Source organism: Paroedura picta, chromosome 1 (assembly GCF_049243985.1).
Source record: "Paroedura picta isolate Pp20150507F chromosome 1, Ppicta_v3.0, whole genome shotgun sequence".
In the NCBI taxonomy this organism is placed as follows: Eukaryota; Metazoa; Chordata; class Lepidosauria; order Squamata; family Gekkonidae; genus Paroedura; species Paroedura picta.
The window spans coordinates 87682140-87702662 of NC_135369.1; the positions used below are offsets into that span (position 1 = coordinate 87682140).

General features: G+C 45.9%; 1 protein-coding gene across 2 annotated transcripts; it reads right to left on the reverse strand.

Moving 5' to 3' along the window:
- Positions 1-405: 405 nt before the first annotated feature.
- Positions 406-20471, reverse strand: TBP (TATA-box binding protein). Of its 2 annotated transcripts, XM_077346656.1 has the most exons (9): positions 20346-20469; positions 16931-17026; positions 15091-15329; positions 13736-14061; positions 9724-9811; positions 4795-4886; positions 2794-2961; positions 1460-1554; positions 406-1159 (listed from the first exon to the last, which is right to left on the reverse strand). In XM_077346656.1, exons 3-9 carry the CDS (start codon positions 15142-15144, stop codon positions 1080-1082), a joined length of 903 nt encoding a protein of 300 aa, XP_077202771.1. In that variant the 5' UTR covers positions 15145-15329; positions 16931-17026; positions 20346-20469; the 3' UTR covers positions 406-1079. The 2 variants fall into 2 exon arrangements, with proteins under 2 accessions (XP_077202771.1, XP_077202781.1); XM_077346666.1 differs by lacking the exon at positions 16931-17026 and having other exon boundaries at positions 20346-20471.
- Between the last annotated feature and the right edge of the window lie 52 nt (positions 20472-20523).

A 20523-nucleotide genomic window follows, 5' to 3' on the forward strand; every position in this document is an offset into this window, starting at 1 on the left:
AAACAGGATAAAAAGTGAAGACCAGTTTAACTGACTCAGAAGAATAACTGGGAACAGTGAGTAGGGGGAAAGAGGCACCGAAGGGCACTAAAACAGCTGTCCCAGTACCATAGCAAATTATATTCAAGCATTCCACCCTAGACTAAGAACCTATTCAAGAACCATGGCCCTTGTAGGGGTGAAGGGTGCTCAATTTCCATAGTAGTTTAACAAGCTTGCCTCTTCCTGTCTGGGACAGAAAGTGATCATTTGTATGGAATGGTGAGTTTTTAAAAGCTACCACTGGGAAGCCAGGCAGAAGAAAAAGAAGCAAAGTGCTCATGCCCACTTTGAATACCAGGTCTGGCCACTACCTATCAGTGTATCAGAGGCACCTAAAAAAGGTAGTGGGTTTTAAGAAATACACAAATGGCAAACACGTTATTTTAATACTGGATTGTTAAGAAAAATCTTATAAAAACATTGCAATACATGTAAGCGATCTACAAGCATGCATTTAGTACATTAAACAGCAGCATAGGCCAATCAAATCCCCATGTTTATAAACATTTCTTATACATTTAAAACTCGAAAAGGTTTCCTAAAAGGAATATATACAGTCATCTGTTTTTATTAGCAAGTTATTTTCTGCCCTGCTGAACACTGGAAATCGGGAATGTATCTGGCACAAAGTAGGTCTAGAAATGTTGAATTAAAATTTGACCATAAAATCAATGGTTGAAAGACCTTAATACTGTAACCAAAATATTACTGTATAACATGGTTATTTTTCTCTTGAGCCAATTTGCCAGCATAAGATTTCCAAATAAAAAGATTAGATATTAAAACTGTTTAAAAGCTAAAGTATAAATAAAAACTCAATGGTTTCTCCAAAGAGAGCCTCAATAAAGCAATTCACATAAACTCAATACAGACATAATACACAAAGAGAGCTCCCCTTCCCATAGAGATCAGGGAACAGGCACTAACTGGGAAAATATTCCAAGTTTGACTGTTACAGTCTGTAAATCACCTTTTACTGCTGTGCCATAGAATACCTTTTAAAATGTGCCAACTTCTTTGGGAAGCACTGGGAACTGTTACGTGGTCTTTCTGAATCCTTTTAAAATAGGATATATATTTTCAAACGCTTCATAAATTTCAGCTCTGACTTTTGCACCTGAAAGAAATTACACTAGATATAAAACAGTGTTTAACAACATAACATAGTGTCTTAGAGATTATGAGGTTTATTGATATTCATCGGTTTGTTATTTTCCTACATATATGTAAATTATAATTGGAAAGAGTTAACATATATACAAGTAAGTGGCTAGAATCTGCCTAAAATACTTAACAGTACAAAATATTTAGACCAATACCTAAACAACTGAGATTTGGTCATTACTTTTAAAGAATTCTTTGAACTAAATTTAACTCCATATGCACTTTCAATGCTGTGATTTAACATGTTGCTTACCAGTTAAAACTACTTTCCCAGAAACAAATATAAGGAGGACAATTCTTGGTTTGATCATTCTGTAAATTAAACCAGGAAAAAGCTCTGGCTCGTAACTGAAAGAAAAGATAAACATACAATTCTGGATTAAACTATTTAGTAAACTGAATAAATAAAACATGTAAGTATTTCAGAGGTGGCTTTCAAAGTAGAAAATGTTTTTCCTTGTCTCAAAATGTAATTTTTAAAAATTGGCATTTAAAACTATATATCACACATCCTGTATATGAAAATATATTCTTGCATTCAGTTTAAAGAGTACTGAGTGGAGTTCAAACTACATACTTATTTCACATTCTGAATACTGGCCAATTATTTCTACTCCTACAACACTTTTTAGAAAGTTTTGCCTATGTTGGGATAGTGTGACTGATTCCATTTCTCTAGCTATTCTGTCATTTGCTCTGTGTGCTTATTGTTTCATTGAAGTGTTTACATTTAGTTTTAGGTGTGACCAAATTTTCCAGCTAAGCAAATAACAAAGGGATACTTGTTTGTTTGAATGTTAGAGCAGGCTTATGGAGTGAGATAGTTTCCTTAGAGAACTTTATAAACACAAAATACTGTCTGAGCTTGGCAAGAGACACTGGCAGCTGTAATCCTGCAGTTAGGTAAACATGTTCATAGAATCATAGAGTTGGAAGGGGCCATACAGGCCATCTAGTCCAACCCCCTGCTCGACGCAGGATCAGACCAAAGCATCCTAAAGCATCCAAGAAAAGTGTGTATCCAACCTTTGCTTGAAGACTGCCAGTGAAGGGGAGCTCACCACCTCCTTAGGCAGCCTATCCCACTGCTGAACTACTCTGACTGTGAAAATTTTTTTCCTGATATCTAGCCTATATCGTTCTACTTGTAGTATAAACCCATTACTGCATGTCCTTTCCTCTGCAGCCAATGGGAACAGCATCCTGCCCTCCTCCAAGTGACAACCTTTCAAATACTTAAAGAGGGCTATCATGTTCCCTCTCAACTTCCTTTTCTCCAGGCTGAACATTCCCAAGTCCCTCAACCTATCTTCATAGGGCTTGGCCCCTTGGCCCCAGATCATCTTCGTAGCTCTCCTCTGTACCCTTTCAATTTTATCTACGTCCTTCTTGAAGTGAGGCCTCCAGAACTGCACACAGTACTCCAGGTGTGGTATGACCAGTGCCGTATACAATGGGACTATGACATCTTGTGATTTTGATGTTAAGGAAGAATAAGATGGGCAACAAAACAGAGAGCAGACCACAGGGCGTTAATTCTTTTTATCTAGTAATATGTATCAAAAACGACATTAATCCTTTATTTACCTGCTAAATTGTTGGTGTGTAAGTACCAGTCCCTCGAGCCTGATAGGGAATTTTACATCACAACTGCCCACCATATTCTGAATCTTAAAATCCAAGAATTTGGCTGGGAATCCCAACTTCTGCACAACCCTGGCATACTTTCTGGCGGCCAACCTTGACTGCTCTTCACTGGAAAACAAAAAAGCAAGCAGCTCTGTAATTCTCTCTCACCAAGAGAATTACTTAATTATTTTTAAAATGTACATTATTTGTAGCCTGCCTTTCTCACTGAGACTCAAGTCAGATTACACAGAGCACACCAACACAGTCTACAGGAGGAGACATTTGATAAACAGTGTAATAGGCCTAGGATTAGAGAATTCTGAAGCAAAACATAACTATTAGACTTATGTTAAAACTAGAGGCAAAGCCCATTGTATGATGAAATACAATGGGCGCTAGCATGCCTCTGGGGTCCTCGCTGCCCTCCTGGATGGTCCCCCTCCCCCCGATGGTGGCGGTCCGGCCACCCTCCCCCTGAGTCCCAAGGCCCTTGGAGTGGGTCCCAGGTGGGCTAGACAGCGTCCCCGCAGTGTGGGTTCCCCCCTGCATGGACTTACCTGATCCATGGGGTTGCTTTTCTGGGTGGGGGAGGCTGAGCAGCGTGAAGTTGTTGGCGGCTGGCGCGGTGGCAGCAGCCCTGGCAGCAGATCCGCGGCCGCTGGGTCCTCCCTTCCCCGCAGGTAGCCCCCGGCAGCGGCGCGCAGCGGGGCTGGCGCGGGCTCCCTGGTCGGCGGCTACGAGGGAGAGCCCGGGCCCAGCAAAAGCCGGAAAGAAAAGGGGGAGGGGGATGGAGGCTTCTGCCGGCCCCGGGCTCTCCCTCGCAGCCACGAGGGAGAGCCCGGGCCCGGCAGAAGCCGGAGATAAAAGGGGGCTGGGGAAAGGAGGCTTCTGCCGGGCCCGGGCTCTCCCTCGTGGCCGCAAGGGAGAGCCCGGGGCCGGCAGAAGCCGGAAACAAAAGGGGGCGGGGGACGGAGGCTTCTGCCGGGCCCGGCCTCTCCCTCGCAGCCGCGGGGGAGAGCCCGGGCCCGGCAGAAGCCGGAAAGAAAAGGGGGCGGGCGGCGGAGGCTTCTGCCGGGCTCGGCCTCTCCCTCGCAGCCGCGAGGGAGAGCCCGGGCCCGGCAGAAGCCGGAGAGGAAAGGGGGTGGGACAGAGGGCGGGCGAGGCTTCTGCCGGGCCCGGGCGCTCCTTCACTGCCGCGAAGGAGCGGCCGGGCCCGGCAGAAGCTGGGAAAACGGCGGTGCGCACTTAGAAGAAGAAGAAGAAGAGTTGGTTCTTATATGCCGCTTTTCCCTACCCGAAGGAGGCTCAAAGCGGCTTACAGTCGCCTTCCCATTCCTCCCCCCACAACAGACACCCTGTGGGGTGGGTGAGGCTGAGAGAGCACTGATATCACTGCCCGGTCAGAACAGTTTTATCAGTGCCGTGGCGAGCCCAAGGTCACCCAGCTGGTTGCATGTGGGGGAGCGCAGAATCGAACCTGGCATGCCAGATTACAAGTCCGCACTCCTAACCACTACACCAAACTGGCTCTTACCTGAGGTGCGTGCTCGCCAGTGGCTTGGGTGAGGAGTCTGGGGAGGGCCAAGTGGCACTTGGAGAGGGCCAATCAGGAGCCGCTTTGCGGCTCCTGATTAGTCCTCTCCGAGTTTTTATCCCGGACGGGTCCCGTCCTAACTCCTCCGACAGAGCCCTTACTCTTTTATTTAGGGTTTAAAGATAATGCAGAAAAGAGTATATACAGCTTAATGCACATGTGATCAGTATCCTAAACAACAGTTTCATTATTTATTTATTATATTTATATACTGCCCTCCCCTGAGGCTCAGGGTGGTTTACATAGAACTCAGCAAACAGGAAACTGCATAATAAATTTATAAAAGGCTAATGCAAGACTAGTTATTTTTAACTAGTTCCAAATACTAGTGAGATTTATCAGAGATATTGAATCACCTTGCATACCTTTTAGCTCCTGTGCACACCATTTTCCCAGAGCTGAATATAAGTGCAGTGGTACGTGGCTCTCTTATTCTCATAATTACAGCAGCAAAACGCTGAAATACACAGAAGGTTATTACTATAAGAACAGCAACTTGCTAATATACCTTGTCTAAAAAGGCTTGCAATCTGTAAAACATTAGCAAATCATTTTTTTTAACAATGCATTAGCCATTTTATTTCTCATCCTTCAGTTACCTTAATTTTGAAAGCATTTAAACTTAGAATAAAATTCTGCCATAATACATTATGGGGAACAGGCACTATCAGATCTCTCAAAATCAGTTTAACAGATCTCCAGATGATAATTTTAAAAAGCCATTTTGCAGACCAACCTATTTCAGTACACGGGTAGTAACAAATGTCATTCCAACTTGTGAAAACATAATTTCTCTTTGTGGACAGATCAGTTACACACAGCAGTTACTGAGGGAAGATCACAACAATATTAGAATCATAGAATCATAGAGTTGGAAGGGGCCATACAGGCCATCTAGTACAACCCTGCTCAACGCAGGATCAGCCCAAAGCATCCTAAAGCATCCAAGAAAAGTGTGTATCCAACCTTTGCTTGAAGACTGCCAATTAGGGGGAGCTCACCACCTCCTTAGGCAGCCTATTCCACTGCTGAACTACTCTGACCGTGAAAATTTGATATTGGCCCCAATAAAATGCTTAAAGGAAGAGCTCCATCTTGTAGGCCCTTCAAAACTGAGCCAGCTTTTGAAGGGCCTCCAGCAGTGCCCTTCAGGAAGTATAGTCAGTAAGGCGGTCCTTCAGGTACATGGGGCCCAGGACGCAGATGATCTTGAAGGTTAAAACCAAAACCTTGAATCTGATTGGGAATCCAACCAGGAGCCAGTGCAGCTTCTTAAGGACGGGCCTAATATGGGCTCTCCAAGATGTTCTGGTTACAATCTGAGCAGCTGCATTTTGGCCCAGTTGGTTTCTGGATCAGGAATAAAGACAGGTCCATGTAGAGCAAATTACAGTGATCTAGCCTGGAAGTGACTGTAACATGCATCAATGTGGCTAGGTTCTCCAGAGACAAGTAGGGCGCTGATAGCTTTGGTTGCCATAGATGGTAAAATGCCAGCTGTTCTACTTTAGTGACCTGAGCCTCCATAGACAGGGAGGCGTTGAAGATCACGCCAAAGTTCTTAGCGGACTGTACAGTCGTATACTGCACCACATCTGGAATGGGCAAGCACACTTCCTCTCTTGGCTCTTTCCTATCCAGCCACAGAACCTCCAACTTTGAAGGGTTGAGTTTCAGGTGACTCTGCTTGAGCCAGACCATCACTGCTTCCAGACAACTGGCAAAACACTCAGGGGGTGAGTCTGGTCAGCTGTCTATCAGGATGCAGAGCTGGGTATCATCAGCATATTGGTGACTTCCAAACTCAAACCCCCAGACTAGCTGGGCAAGAGGGCGCATAAAGATGTTGAGTAGTGTGGGCAACAAAACTGTGCCCTGCAGAATCCCACAGGGGTGTTGGCAGCAGTACAACGGTCTGTCTCCCACAGCAACCCTCTGTCCATGGCCCTGGAGAAAGGAGATCAGCCAGTGAAGGGCTGTCCCCTGGATTCCAGTGCTGATGAGGCAGAGAGCCAGAAGCTCATGGTCAACCAAGTTGAACAATGCCATAAAGCCTAGCAACACAAATAGCACCAACCCACTCTGGTCCAGCTGGTCCTAGAGGTCATCCATTAGGGTGATCAGAGCCATCTCTACCCCATGGCCAGGCTGGAAGCCAGCCGAAGCTTTATTTAAAAATGCTAAGAGTTCAACCACCTTCCCCAGAAAAGCAAGATACCACAGGGTGGTAGCTGGCCAGGTCCCACAGATCCAGTAATGGTTTCTTCAGTAATTGTCAGACCACTGCCTCTTTTAACTCCTCCGGGAACACCCTTGTTGACAGGAAGAGATTTACAATGTCCCAGAGGGGACCTCCTATCCTCTTGTCACTCATTTTGATCAACCAAGGACAGAGGTCAAGTAGGCAGGTGGTCGGCCTCACTGGCTTCAGCAACCTATCCACTTCAGTCATCTGAAGCCATCAAACATATCCCCCCAAAGGTGGCCAAGGGGCCTCTGGTTCTTTAACTGTATCAAGGATGGGTGGAATGCCACAGCAAAACAATGAGACTTTATCTGTGAAATAGCTCACAAATGCCTCGCAGCTTATCTCCAATTGACTTAACTGGGCACCCACCTTTAATGGTGGTAAGAGACTGAAGTACCCTAAACAACTGTGCTGGGCAAGATCCCAGGAAGCTGCATGAAACTCTTGTTTAGCCATCTTCACCACCACCTCATAGGATCTCATAAGCATTCTATAAGGTGCTCTCAATGCTTCATTGCAAGACTTCCTCCACACTCGCTCTAGTTGTCTCAATTCCCTTTTCCTCTCATGTAACTCTTCATTATACCAAGGGACTCATCTGAGGTGTAGGTGGAGAAGATACTGGGGACCCATCTCCAGCCAGCATCCAGCAATGAGTTCGTGATCAACTCATCTAATGAGTCACCAGGAGGCATTGGGTCCCATAGAGCATTCAAGAAACTCTTGGGATCCATAAGTCTCTGTGAACAGGATAAAATACACCCCATGTCCATATAGGGAGGAGGTGGCATCCTGAGGCAGGCCTTCAAGGCGTAGTGGGACGGGATTCACCGCCATCAGTTCTACATCCAACCCCGTACCAAAGATCAAATCCAGGGTGTGGCCCGCTTGGTGGGTAGGACCGCTAACAATTTGCAAAACCCTAGTGTTACCATGGACAGTATCCAGGTGGCCATCGCCTCAAGCAGGCTCAATGGGATGGTACAACCACCATATGGCTAAGCCATCAACCACTTTCCACCTCAGACAAACACATTCAATACCTGGGATCATTGGTACTGGAAGTGCCCTGAAGAACTCAACCTTCTGAACCAGGATTGCCACCCACCCCCCTTTTGAAAGCTTCACCCTACAATTAGACTGCATGCTGAGGGAACAAAAACAATCTATTAGAGTGTATTTATCTGGTCTGGTGGCAGAGGAGATATACTACTATACAACCAGCCAGAAAGGGATGCTGTTAGTTACCTCCATGGTTAAGACTGATGGAGTGTAACAACAGGATCTCAGTTAATTACTCTTGGCATTCCACAATTAACGGTACATTAACGCATCACTCTCCAGTTCTAATATGTTTGTTTGCTTCACTATGTCCCCCCTCCTCCCAAAAATTAAATCCAATCAAATGTTGACTATATAAACGAAGCTTGTTATTTCTGTTTGGTCCTTGCATCAGTTAAACATCTTCATTATATTGTATGTTAATTTGCTGCTCACCCTCTGCTTATATGTATGGACCAGCTACTTCCACTTCAATGTATCTGAGAAAATGTAGAATCATAGAATCAGAATTGGAAGGGACGTCCTGGGTCATCTAGTCCAACCCCCTGCACAATGCAGGACACTCAAAACCCTATCGCTCATCCACTGTAACCTGCCACTACCTTGAACCTTCACAGAACCAGCCTCTCCATCAGATGGCTATCCAGCCTCTGTTTCAAACTTTCCAAAGATGAAGTAGAGTTGGTTCTTACATGGGACTTTTCTCTACCCAAAGAAATCTCAAAGCAGCTTACGTTCACCTTCCCTTTCCTCTCCCCACAACAGACACCCTGTGAGGTAGGTGAGGCTGAGAGAGCCCTGATATTACTGCTCAGTCAGAACAGCTTTATCAGTGCTGTGAAGAGCCCAAGGTCACCCAGCTGGTTGCCTGTGGGGGAGCAGGGAATCAAACCTGGCTCGCCAGATTAGAAGTCTGCACTCCTAACCACTACACCAAGCTGGTTCCCTGATGATCTGTTCTTCACAGATGGAGAACCCACCACCTCCCGAAGAAGCCTATTCCACTGAAAAACCACTATAACTGCCAGGAACTTCTTCTGGATGTTTAGATGGAATTTCTTTTGAATTAATCTCATCCTATTAGTTCTGGTCCATCCCTCCGGGGCAAGAAAAAACAACTCTGCTCCATACTCTATATGGCACCCTTTTAAATACTTGAAGATGGTTATCAAATCTCCTCTCTTTTCCAGACCAAGCTCCCCCAAACTTTCTTCATACATCTTGGTCTCCAAACCCCTCACCATCTTTGTTGCCCTCCTCTGGACACGCTCCAGTTTGTCTACATCCCTCTTCAACTGGGGTGCCCAAAACTGAACACAATACTCCAAGTGAGGTCGAACCAGAGCAGAGTAAAGCAGTACCATCACCTCCCGTGATCTGGACATGATACTCTGTTTGATACAGCCCAAAATCCCATTTGCCTTTTTAGCCACCGAGTCACACTGCTGACTCATGTTCAATGTATGGTCTACTAAGACTCCTAGATCCTTTTCGCACATGCTACTGCCAAGACAAGTCTCCGCCATCCTCTATTGGTGCATTTGGTTTTTCCTAACTAAATGCAGAACTTTACATTTGTCCCTATTAAATTTCATTTTAGCCCAGTTCTCGAGCCTTTTTTGTGCACACAAAAGCTTACGTCTTGAATAAAACTTTGTTGGTCTTTAAAGTGCCACTGAATTTCAGTTTTGTTTTGTTGCTTTGGACTAGCATGACTATGTACCTGAATCAAACTGAGTAGCACTTCAAATAAGAGCAAGTCTCCTAAAATACATCCTTACTATGAAGTGGCAAAATTTAAATAATTGTGAGATCCCTTTAGTGATGGAATTGCAGTATTAGCCTTAAAGGATAGTTTGGAAAACTTCTAATCAGGAGCTGCTACGAAACCTGTAGACTCTTAACATGGGATTTTCTACATGACAACAGCAGGAGCCAGAACCGGGCCTCTCAGGATATATATTCATTGTTGTCTATTGTTTACCTTGGGGTTGTATTCAGCATTTCGAGCACGAAGGGCAATAGTTTTCAGGTCCAGTTTGCAGCCAAGATTTACTGTAGATACTATATTCCTAAAGGCAATTTAGAAACATGTTAGTCAAGGTAGGGCTCCTCCATGTTTGAAATTATCCCCCATGTTGTTATTATATTTGCGGTGAGTCAAGCCAGCTTGTTGGAATAGTAAAGAGTGGCAGCTTCTAATCTGGTGAGCTGGGTTTTACTCCCCAGTCCTCCACAGGCAGCCAGCTGGATGACCTTGGGCCAGTCACAGTCCTATTAGAAGCTGTTCTCACTGAGGAGTCCTGTCAGAGCTCTCTCATCCCCACTTATCTCACAAGATGCCTTTGGTGGGGAGAGGAAGGGAAGGTGATTGTAAGCTGTTTTGAGACTCCTTTGGGCAGTGAAAAGTGTGGTATAAAAACCAACTCTTCTTCAAATGCCAGCATAAAATGTCTCGAGCCTATCAGTTTTACAGTTTGGCTGCAGAGGAGAGGACACGCAGTAATGGGTTTAAACTTCAAGTACAATGATATAGGCTAGATATCAGGAAAAAAAATTTCAGTCAGAATAGTTCAGCAGTGGAATAGGCTGCCTAAGGAGGTGGTGAGCTCCCCCTCACTGGCAGTCTTCAAGCAAAGGTTGGATACACACTTTTCTTGGATGCTTAGGGCTGATCCTGCGTTGAGCAGGGGGTTGGACTAGATGGCTTGTATGGCCCCTTCCAACTCTATTAGTCTATGATTCTATGATTCTACATCTCACACTTTCAGTAGTGTCCGCTTACAGGAATATGTGTCCTGTTTATTTTGATGTTTATAAATTTATCTGTCAGAAGACTATTGCCACAGTATTAATGGAAAATTAGGGACACAGAAACAAAGCAGGCAGCACGTTTTTATTGGAGACTAGTAGAAAGGCCCATTTTAAAAATGAGTTTGGGCTGGTGTTGGAGGCGCCATGGAGGTTGCACAGATGACCTTCTCCACCCTGGCTGATAGCCAGGAGGGGGGCACAGCCAGCGCAGATGGGGTAGGTGGCTAGCCAGAACTAGCTGGCTCCCCCCTCCTTCTGACAAGTGCTGAAAGTAACATGGAGGGGGGGGCAGGAAGAACCCCTGATTAGCCCCCAATGCGGGCCAATCAGAGAGCTGGCATGTCATCTGGTAGTACCCAATACTTTTTATTAGGTATGATATTGAAGGCAAGCTTATAACGTGTTTCATATAACTCCTTTTTATAGAATGCAAAAATGATAGCCATCTCAGTAATAAACATTTGGTTACAGAAAATATGCTGAACGGCAGAACTCCCCAGACAACTTGAGCCTGTTTTTAAAAACAGTTGTTTTTTATACTCTACTTTTCACCACCCAAAGGAGTCTCAAAGCAGCTTACAATTGCCTTCCTTTCCTCTTCGCATAACAGACACTCTGTGAGGCAAGTATGGCTGAGAGAGCTCTGAGAGAACAGTAACAGGCCCAAGGTCACCCTGCTGACTTCATGTGGAGGAGTGAAGAATCAAACCTGGCTCTTCAAACTAGAGGCTGCAGACCTTAACCACTACACCATGCTGCCTCTTGAGAATAGTATACTGTTCCCGAACACAATAAAGAATTGGTCTATCAAAACTACATAAGTACATTCAGTGCAACATGACCATGCATTCATGGCTAGAAGGCCCCCATTTGCTTTTTTTTTATTACCGATGACACAGCATCTTGAAGGAATCAGGTCTTACCGACTTCCTTGTGGGGTCCCTCAGGATTCGGTCCTCTCTCCCACGCTGTTCAACATCTTTATGAGCCCTCTGGCCCAGCTGGTGCGGAGTTTCAGGCTGGGCGGTCATCAATATGTAGATGACACCCAGCTGTATCTCCTCACGGACAGCTGCCCGGACCCCCCCCCCCAAATAATTCACCAGATGTTTGGAAGCCGTAGCTGAATGGCTCAAGCAGAGTAATCTGAAACTCAACCCCTCTAAGATGGAGGTCCCTGGCTGGGAGGTAGGGGGGGCAGATCAGGAAGCACATTTACCCAACTTAGCAGGGATGCAAGTGGCCATCCCGTTCCAGGCCAGGAATCTGGGGGTGACCATCAATGCCTCATTAACTTTGGAGGCACAGGTCAAGGGTAGCTAGCCAGGCATTTTCCCATCTTCGCCAGGCTTGGCTACTAGCGCTCTACCTGTCCTCTGAAAATCTGGTCACAGTGATCCATGTGACAGTCACCTCCAGAATAGATTTCTGTAACTTGCTTTATGTGGTCATACCCCTGGGCTTGATCCTGAAATTGCAGCTGGTTCAGAATGCAGCTGCTAGGGTCCTCACAGGAACACCTTGGAGGGCCCATATTCAGCTGGTGCTGAGGCAGCTGCATTGGCTGCCAGTTGTGGCCCGGTTCCAGTTTAAGGTTTTGGTATTAACCTTTAAGGAGGAGCTGCAGGCCCTGAGGAAGCTTTCAGTGTTCCACAGGGCCTGTAAAACGGAGTTCTTCCGCCAGGTCATTGGATAAGGCTGGGCTGCAACGAAGATCTGCCCCCACCCCCCAGGAATAAATTAAGCAGCATTAGCAAATACCAACAGCGGCCTCTGTCTCCCTCCCCTCTAGAACGGGTTATCGAGGGATAGTGTGGATAAAGGTTGTGTTTTTTCCCCCACCGCATCTTGTTTTATTATGCTTGGTATATGTGTGTACTGTTATTTTTTATGGGTTTTATTGTGTGGTTTTACTGGGATTTTATATGTTGTGACTCACCTCAAGCCTCCAGGGAGAGGCAAGTAATAAATATTATTATTATTATTATTATTATTATTATTATTAAAGGTCCTTCGTGGTCTGGGACCTGCATATCTGAGGAACCGCCTGTTGTCCTATGCCTCCCGCAGGGATTTATGCTCTGTGGGTACAAATTTGTTGGTCATTCCTGGCCCCAGGGAAGCAACTAGGGCCAGGGCCTTTTCGGTGGAATGAGCTCCCAGAGGAGCTGCAGGCCCTGCGGGTGGTTCCAGCGTTCTGCAGGGCCTGCAAAATGGAGCTCTTCCACCAGGTCTATGGTTGAGGCTGGCACACTAAGGAAGATCTGTACACGACCCCCCTTTCAGGATAGAGCTACATGTATTGTGGCCACAAGTTCCATCTGCTCTCTCTTCCCTCCTCCCTCTATGAGATTTTATTGGGGAGAATGGGATTATATTGTTATAGAATTGTTTTTTCTCCCTGCCATATCTTATCTTGTCTTTTTTGATTTTTGTTTTATGTCTGGGGTTTTAAGGGAAGTTTTATTGGGGATTTTATGCAGACTGTTGTAACCTGCCACAAGCCATTTGGGAGTGGCAGGTAAGAAAATGAAGTAGGTAGGTAGGTATAAATAAATGAATAAATAAATAAAATAGCAGAAAACTCAAGGAGAGAAATGTCTCAAAATCACCGTGTAAGTCTTGGATTATCTACTCTAATCATCTATGGAAGGCCGAGCATCTTTGACAAGTACTTCAAGATTTATTTGAGTAGTTTTGAGGGAAAGCTGTGTGTGTGTCTGTTTTGTAGACCAATTCTAAGCTACAAGGTACTACAGTTGCCAATGCAGAATTGGAGCAACCAGTGTGTAACCATTCCTCGTTCGGGTGGAAGCGTGTTCTTAAAAGGACACCATTCCAAGTTGCAGACAGCGTAATACCCAGGAGAGTATTGAAACACAGGCAACTCACGTCCCCCCATCATGATGCGGCATCCCCATGATAACCAGAAATGGAAGAAAACATCCAGTATCTCCCTACCCGGACAACAGCCTGAAAAAAGGAGGAATAAAGAAGCCATAGTTATGTTCCTGCACCTAACAGAGGTCCTAAGACACACTCCAGGGAGCTCTGCAGAAAGGGCTTCTTGCCAGGCATGCTCACAAAGATGGAAACCAAGGGTACTCCAGTCACATTATCCACATGCCTCCATGCTCACATTTCTGGAAGATGGCAGGAAATAAAAGAGAGCACACACTTACTGAAGCTGTGGTACAATCCCCGAGCTTTCAGAAGCAGGCGTTGCAGGAGTTATTGGGGTCATGGGAGTCATTGGAGAGGGGTAGAGAGGCGTGGTTCCTGGCAAGGGAGCAGTAGTGAGCGTCTGAGAGTGGAAGAGCTGCGGTGTCTGACCAGATGCTCCCTGTGTTGGCTGGGATGTAGACTGCTGTGCTGCCGCTTGCTGCTGCTGTCTCTGCTGCTCTTCCAGGATAGATAAACTATTGGTGCTTTGAACAGGCTGAGGGGTGAGCCCCGTGCCATAAGGCATCATGGGACTGAAAATAGGGATTCCGGGCGTCATTGCACTCTATAAGAAGACAAGGCAAATTATGCTGTAGATCTGAGATGCCGTGAACAGAATCAACTAGCTGTTCAATTATTTGATGAAAAATACTAGCTGTAGCGAGACAATTCCCCCCTCATCATGCATAGGGGAACTTATCAGTAATTAAGCCTACTGTATGCCACCTTATTACCATATTATTTTATTTTGACCCAAACAGGGCACTGAAATTCATATTCCATTAAATAAGAATCAAGCTGCTAATATTAACAAGATAACAACAGGATCTCTCCTACATATACTTACACTGCCACTTTTATCTGTTTCATGTGTTTCCCAAAGTTTTGATATCACAGGAACATTACCCCCCACCCCACCCCACCCCCTGCAACCAGAAACACTTTTCACCATTAGCATTTAAAAGAACTATCTGCCAATTGAGAGGCCTTTGACTTTCTGACAGAAATGCTGATTTTATGAATTTAGGCAGATTGTGAGTGGGTGGGTAGGAAGGGATGTGCCAGAGTTTGTCTCTTGTGGCCCTTCCTTCGGTAGATTTTTGGTGGGGGATCACTTGGGCATAAAATTGGAGTAACTATGGGTGGGCAGGTAATTGTGAGTTCCTGCACTGTACAGGGGTTGGACTAGATGACACTGGAAGTCCCTTCCAAATCTAGGATCCTATGACTTCTGTTTTGAAATAAATTGTTTGAACATATTGTCTCTGAGAGCTGATAATTCTGCTGCTGGTCAGAGCACAAATGAAGCAGTCTTATATTGAATCCAACCACTAGTCCAACAAGGCCAGGATTGTCAACTTGGACCGCCAGCGGCTCTCCAAGGCCTAAGGTCAAAATCTTTCACAACACCTACTAATTGCTCTACAAAGAAGCAGGGTGAGCACAGCAGATGAAGTGTTAAGTATAAAGAAACAGCAGTGAGAAATGGGAGGAAGGGCTAGCCCTCAAATCCATGGATTTTCGGGAGGCTTTAAAGCAAAGAATTTGCTTTGAACTCCATTTTTTCAGAAAATGAATGTTTCCACAAGCTTACCTGAGGGGATGCTAAACCCTGGGCATAGGGTGGCAAGCTGTTGTTTTGATCCATGGTAAAAGTCAAGATCTGGTCTGGTGACAAGTATTTCCACAAATGGAGTCCAGAAAGTCAGTTTCACACCATCAGCCTTGAAGAAATATCTTTGCCTAAAGTATCCTAACGAATAGCCAAGTAGTCAGTTTTGACATATTTGGAAAGGCACCAGAACCCAGATGTCTATATTAAGGATTTCAAATCTGAAATAGAGAAAAAAATGTCATGTCATACATGCAGCATTCAGGAATACAACTAATTATGGACAATACTATTACATCTTTAACCGCTCCTTGCGGAGCGGATAAAATAAAAGAGTAAGGGCTCTGTCGGCGGGCCTTGTCCGGGATGAGGAAGGGTGCCGGTAGGCCTCTTCCCCCGGACTGACACTCGGAGGGCCCAATCGGCAGGTGCGAAGCCGCCGGATGGACGAACGAATCGTTGCCGCCGGACGGACGAATGAATTGGGAGGCGCAAAGTGCCTCCTGATCCGCCCCCTCTGCGCTCCGAAACAGCCGTCCGACCGCCGCCATTACCTGCAAGCCTTGCAAGCCCGCAGGTCGCCGCCGCCGCCAACACATTGCCCCCCAGCCCAGCCAGCCAGCAGCAGCCGCCGGCCGCGGTTGCTCCTGCCTACCGCGCACACGCAGGACGCCCCGCTGCTGCTCATCACAACTTGCCCGCCGGACCAGCCAGCCAGCAGCCGCCGGCGGAGGAAGCTTCGGGGCCCCCGGCAGTGGCGGCATACTCCACCACACGGCCTAAGCTGCCCAGCTCCAGCAGCGCCCAAGCGCCACCCACGGGACACAGCTCGAATGCCTAGCCAGATTCCCGGCCGCAGCTCGGGAAGCCTGCGTAAGTCACTACAGCCCGTCCACTTCATCCTGCCCTCCAGCTCGCCCGCCGCTCGCCCACCAGGACACCAGGTAGGCCGCGAGGTACAGCCCCTCCCGGACGACCCCGGACTTCCCAAGCCATGCTGCAGAGCCCCGCCGCCCTCATGGTGTGCCCCGTTAGCGCCTGCTGCATTTTACCTGCAGCGGGCTTATTTTCAAGTATGATGTATAATACAGCAAATCTTCTTGGGACTCTAGGAGCTAATCCAAGCACTAACAAGGCAAACTTTATTAAACATTGAAATATTAAGAATACATAAGAACAATATCGCACAGGGAGAACTAACATGGTTTCTGTATCTGAAGAAGTCTGAATGCACACAAAAGCATTAAACCCAGAATTAAACTTTGTTAATCTTAAAGGTGCCACTGGACCCAAACTTCATTTTGTAAATGGAAGTTCCTCACCAAGCCTGTGGAGGTCTCTGAAAGCAAAAATGAATATGTGGGTACTGCTGTCCCAACCAATGTTATTATATTTTAACTTCCAATAAACTTTTGACAAAAGTTCCTCATCAAAAGCTCTTGAATAAATTTAGCAGTCATTGGATAAGAGGATGGATCCTCTTGTACATTAGAAGCTGGATAAACAGGGAACACAGAGTAGGAACAGACAGTTTTCATTATCTGGAAAATAAGTAAAAGAATTTATATTGGCAGTTACTTCACTTGCCCAAAAATGATCCAGAGCCACTTTGAGGAGATCAAAGTTTGTGAAAGCCATCAAATTATTTAAGATAGCAAAACCCAAGATAGCAAAACAAAAGATCTAATTAACAAAAAAAAGGACCCCCACCCCCACACACCACAAATAGCATTCAACTTAAGCATCAACTGATGCATGCTGGGGCAAAAAGAAATCCTAAATTCCTATATACATGGAAAGAATACACATTGGCAATACTAACCAGGAAGTAAATCTTGGGTCATGGTGTATACTTCAATGAAAGCACCAACTTCATATGCAGTACCAGTAAAAAAAGCAAACTCCACGACAGAGATTACTGGAAAGGAATGGAAAATAAAATTGCCACATTTGGAATATGGAATACATTCTAGTAGCCTTAGGTGAAAAGTGTGTAGAATAGGGCAATCAATGACTTAGAGCACTTTTCCAATGACCAGAGGCTAACAACACTGGGGCTTTTAAAACGGGAGGGGGGGAAAGAGAATTTGAACACCCCCCCCCCTATAACATTCAACTTCAGTAAGCATCAACTAGTGCATGCTAGGGCAACAATACTAATCAGGAAGAAAATCTTGGGACATGTTTACAAAAGTGTGCAGCATGTGAAGGGACTGACTGGAAGCTGCAGCTGGTGCAGAATGTACTGCTACAAGTGTGCTGACTGGAGTGGGTTACAGGGCCTGTATCACTCCAGTCTTGTTACATGTGCACTGGCTTCCGATTCGCTTCCAGGCTCAATTCAAGGTTCCAGGACTGACCTTTAAAACCTTGTACAACCTGGGACCAACATACCCACTTCCCCCATATGAACCTACCTGCTCACTTTGATCGTCTTCAGAGGCCACTGCTACCTGAGGTTAGACAGGGAGCAATCTGAGAAAGGGTTTTCTCAGTCGTGATACTAAAACTTTGGAAATCTCTCCCCAGGGACATTCATCTGTCTACTAGTAACTTCTGCCAGTGGGTGAAGACTTCTTTGTTTTGTCTGGCATAGCACAAAGTAATTTTCATTGGCCCTCCTCCTTATCTATTGTTTGTTGGGTATTTTTATTGCATTATTTTATGATTTTTATAAAAACATATAAACCTCTTAAATGTTTTTTAATGCAGACCACCTTGGAGGACCCTGGTTAGGTGGGAAATGTGGCATAACATTTTTTAAATAAATAAATAAATATCCAGAAATAATATGCCATGGAACAACAGTTCTTGGAGGAAAAACAGCAGGATGAGTCCTTGCCTTGTCTTCTACTGAGGAAACATTCCACTAGATTAGATGCTTGGACCTTTGGCCTGATCCACTAGCATCACAATCTATGATCATTATGCTGGTTCACTAAATTTTAGAGTCAAGGTAAGAGGACCGACATACCTCTGATTAAATGGGAAACACTATGCATTGTGTCTCTACAGCAACAGTTTTCAGCGACCTAATAGATGTTTTACAACACTTGAGGCGTTTGCATGCCATGATATTTCCTATAAGCCACCAACTGCAACATCAAATATTTCAGCATTAAAAGTAATGGCAGAATTCCTGCTGCCTAGATACCATCCTAAAAAGATTGTTATGCCACTATCTTAACACCAGAGTGGAGTCAAACTACTTCCAAATTTAAACAATACAGCATGAAAGGCAACTATATAAACAGTATAGCATTGCAAATTCCACCTGTGGAATTCCATTCTTCCATTCATACATTTTTGTGGTGTTGAAGTCCTTCCCTCCCTCCAGAGAAATTAGGGCTAGTTCACATGTACGAAAATGAAATGTTAAAATGGGATTCCCCACTTCAGACTACAGCTGTTTTTGAATGCTCTACTGTGTTAAGAATTTCTTGAAACAAAAAGCCAGAATAGCAAGTCAAGAAAGGAATATATTTTCCCCCTAGCAGTGCAAATTACATGTGACTTTTTGGGGTGTTTTCGATATAAAGAAGCCTTCAAAGTTCAAATCCCTTATCTTCCCCTGATGTTGGCTACTTTGTCATAAAGCATTCTGCCACTTCGTACTCCCACACACATGTACTCATGCACTTTGTACTCATGCACACATGAGGGCTAAAATCCTAAGGAACCTTTCCTGGAGGCAAACGTCACTGAGATCAAATGTACCAGCTGCGAGTGCCACATGAAAAGGTCTGAGACCTAAGATACCAGAGAGATTTCACAAATATAATTAAATAAAATATATATAGAATAGAATATAAAAAGGATTAAGGCAGGAGTGGCCAAACTGTGGCTCTCCAGATGTCAGCATGGTATAGTGGCTAAGGGCAGCAGCTTCTAATTTAGCGAGCCAGGTTCAATTTCCTGCTCCTCCACATGCAGCCGTCTGGGTGACCTTGGGCTCATCATAGTCTTGATAATGCTGTTCTCATTGAGTAGTCCTGTCATGGCTCTCTCAGCCCCACCTACCTCACAGGCTGCCTATTGTGGGGGGGGGGGGGAGAAGCCACATTGAGACTCGTATAAAAACCAACTCTTCTTCCATGTATGCTGGCAAGGGTCCATGGAAACTGTAGTCTATGGACATCTGGAGAGACAAAGTCTGGCCACCCCTGGGATTAAGGCCTTTGCTACCAGTCACCATCACAGAACCCAAAGGCATTACAGTATCTGTCAAAAATATGTCACTGGCCCCTCTCTGCTGGAGAGAAAAAGGGAGCTTCAGGTCACTCCCACCAGTTGACTGACCAGCAAAGTGATGAGTTCATGCTTGTCTTGGCATGAGACTTGCTTATGTAACTTCTCCCTGTGGCTGTATATGCAAAAGAAATTGCCCTTTCTTTGGTCACTGAAGCCAAGCAGCATTACTTTCCCAGAACAAGACAGTTAGTGCTTCAGAAGTGGCATTCCTTGCATCCATTTAGAGTGCCCATTTGGAAGCAAGCATTTCTGTAGTAAAAGGATTTTGGCTTGCAACTGCCTGGCACTTTCTGATTTTGTTCCATCCCCCATGACAGCCATTTTATAGTTGGTCAGCCTTCTATAGCACCTACTTCATGCTTGGCCTTCTAATCTTTTTCGATATTGGCTCACCAAGGTCAGAATTCCTGACATGTATCTGCTTCCTTGTGGCCATGTTGGTTCCCAGAGGGGCAAACCAGTTGAGGACTTGGGACATAATGCAATTTAGTTCTGCTGAAGTCAGCACAAGGACCCAGTCCAAACTCCTCCTCCCTTCAGCAAGGCTCAGTGGATTTGAACGTTACACAGGAGCAGCTGACCAAAGCACTTGCCACCATATATACTTCGCCTTTCAGATGCACCAAAACTCTTATGCTAACCTCATGCGCATCTGCACCCGCAAATGGATCCCGATGGGTCCCACAGGGGCGCCACTAAACGGCCTGCCCAGAAGCCTCAGAGATACGTGCACATTTACCCAGTAGGCCGGGCGGAGTTCCCCCGAAGTGCGCGCTCCCCAGCCCTCCAAGTCCCACAGGGACGCCCCGGCACCGGCACCGGCACCGGCGACGTCGGTCGCCCCCTCCCCCCCCCCCCCCAGCCGGAGGGTGCCCCAAGCGAGCGGCTGAAGCGTCCGTCCCCGTCTGGACGATGCGGGCAAAGAGCAGTCGGTCCGAGGGGCCTCCGCATCCGTCGCCTGCCTGCCGCTCGGGGCCCAGGCTTACCGCTCTGGGAGTCCTCCTGCCCTCGACCCAAGCAGCACGGCCCCGCGCTCTCCTCCAACGGCGGCGGCGGCGCGCTCCTAACGCGTCATCCGTGCTGGCCGCAGCGACTCTCTTGTGTTACCGCAAGCCCCAGCTTTCTTGAGGGCAAGGGCGGGAAGGGAGAGAATAAAGTATGATA

Excerpts from the sequence above, each read along its gene's own strand:
- TBP (XM_077346666.1), bottom strand. The coding sequence starts at position 15,144 with ATGGATCAAAACAACAGCTTGCCACCCTATGCCCAGGGTTTAGCATCC. Across the intron at positions 9,812-13,735 it reads GGGATTGTACCACAGCTTCA|GAATATAGTATCTACAGTAA; the intron begins GTAAGTGTGTGC and ends AATTGCCTTTAG. Across the intron at positions 1,555-2,793 it reads ACACACCAACAATTTAGCAG|TTACGAGCCAGAGCTTTTTC; the intron begins GTAAATAAAGGA and ends CTTTTCTTTCAG.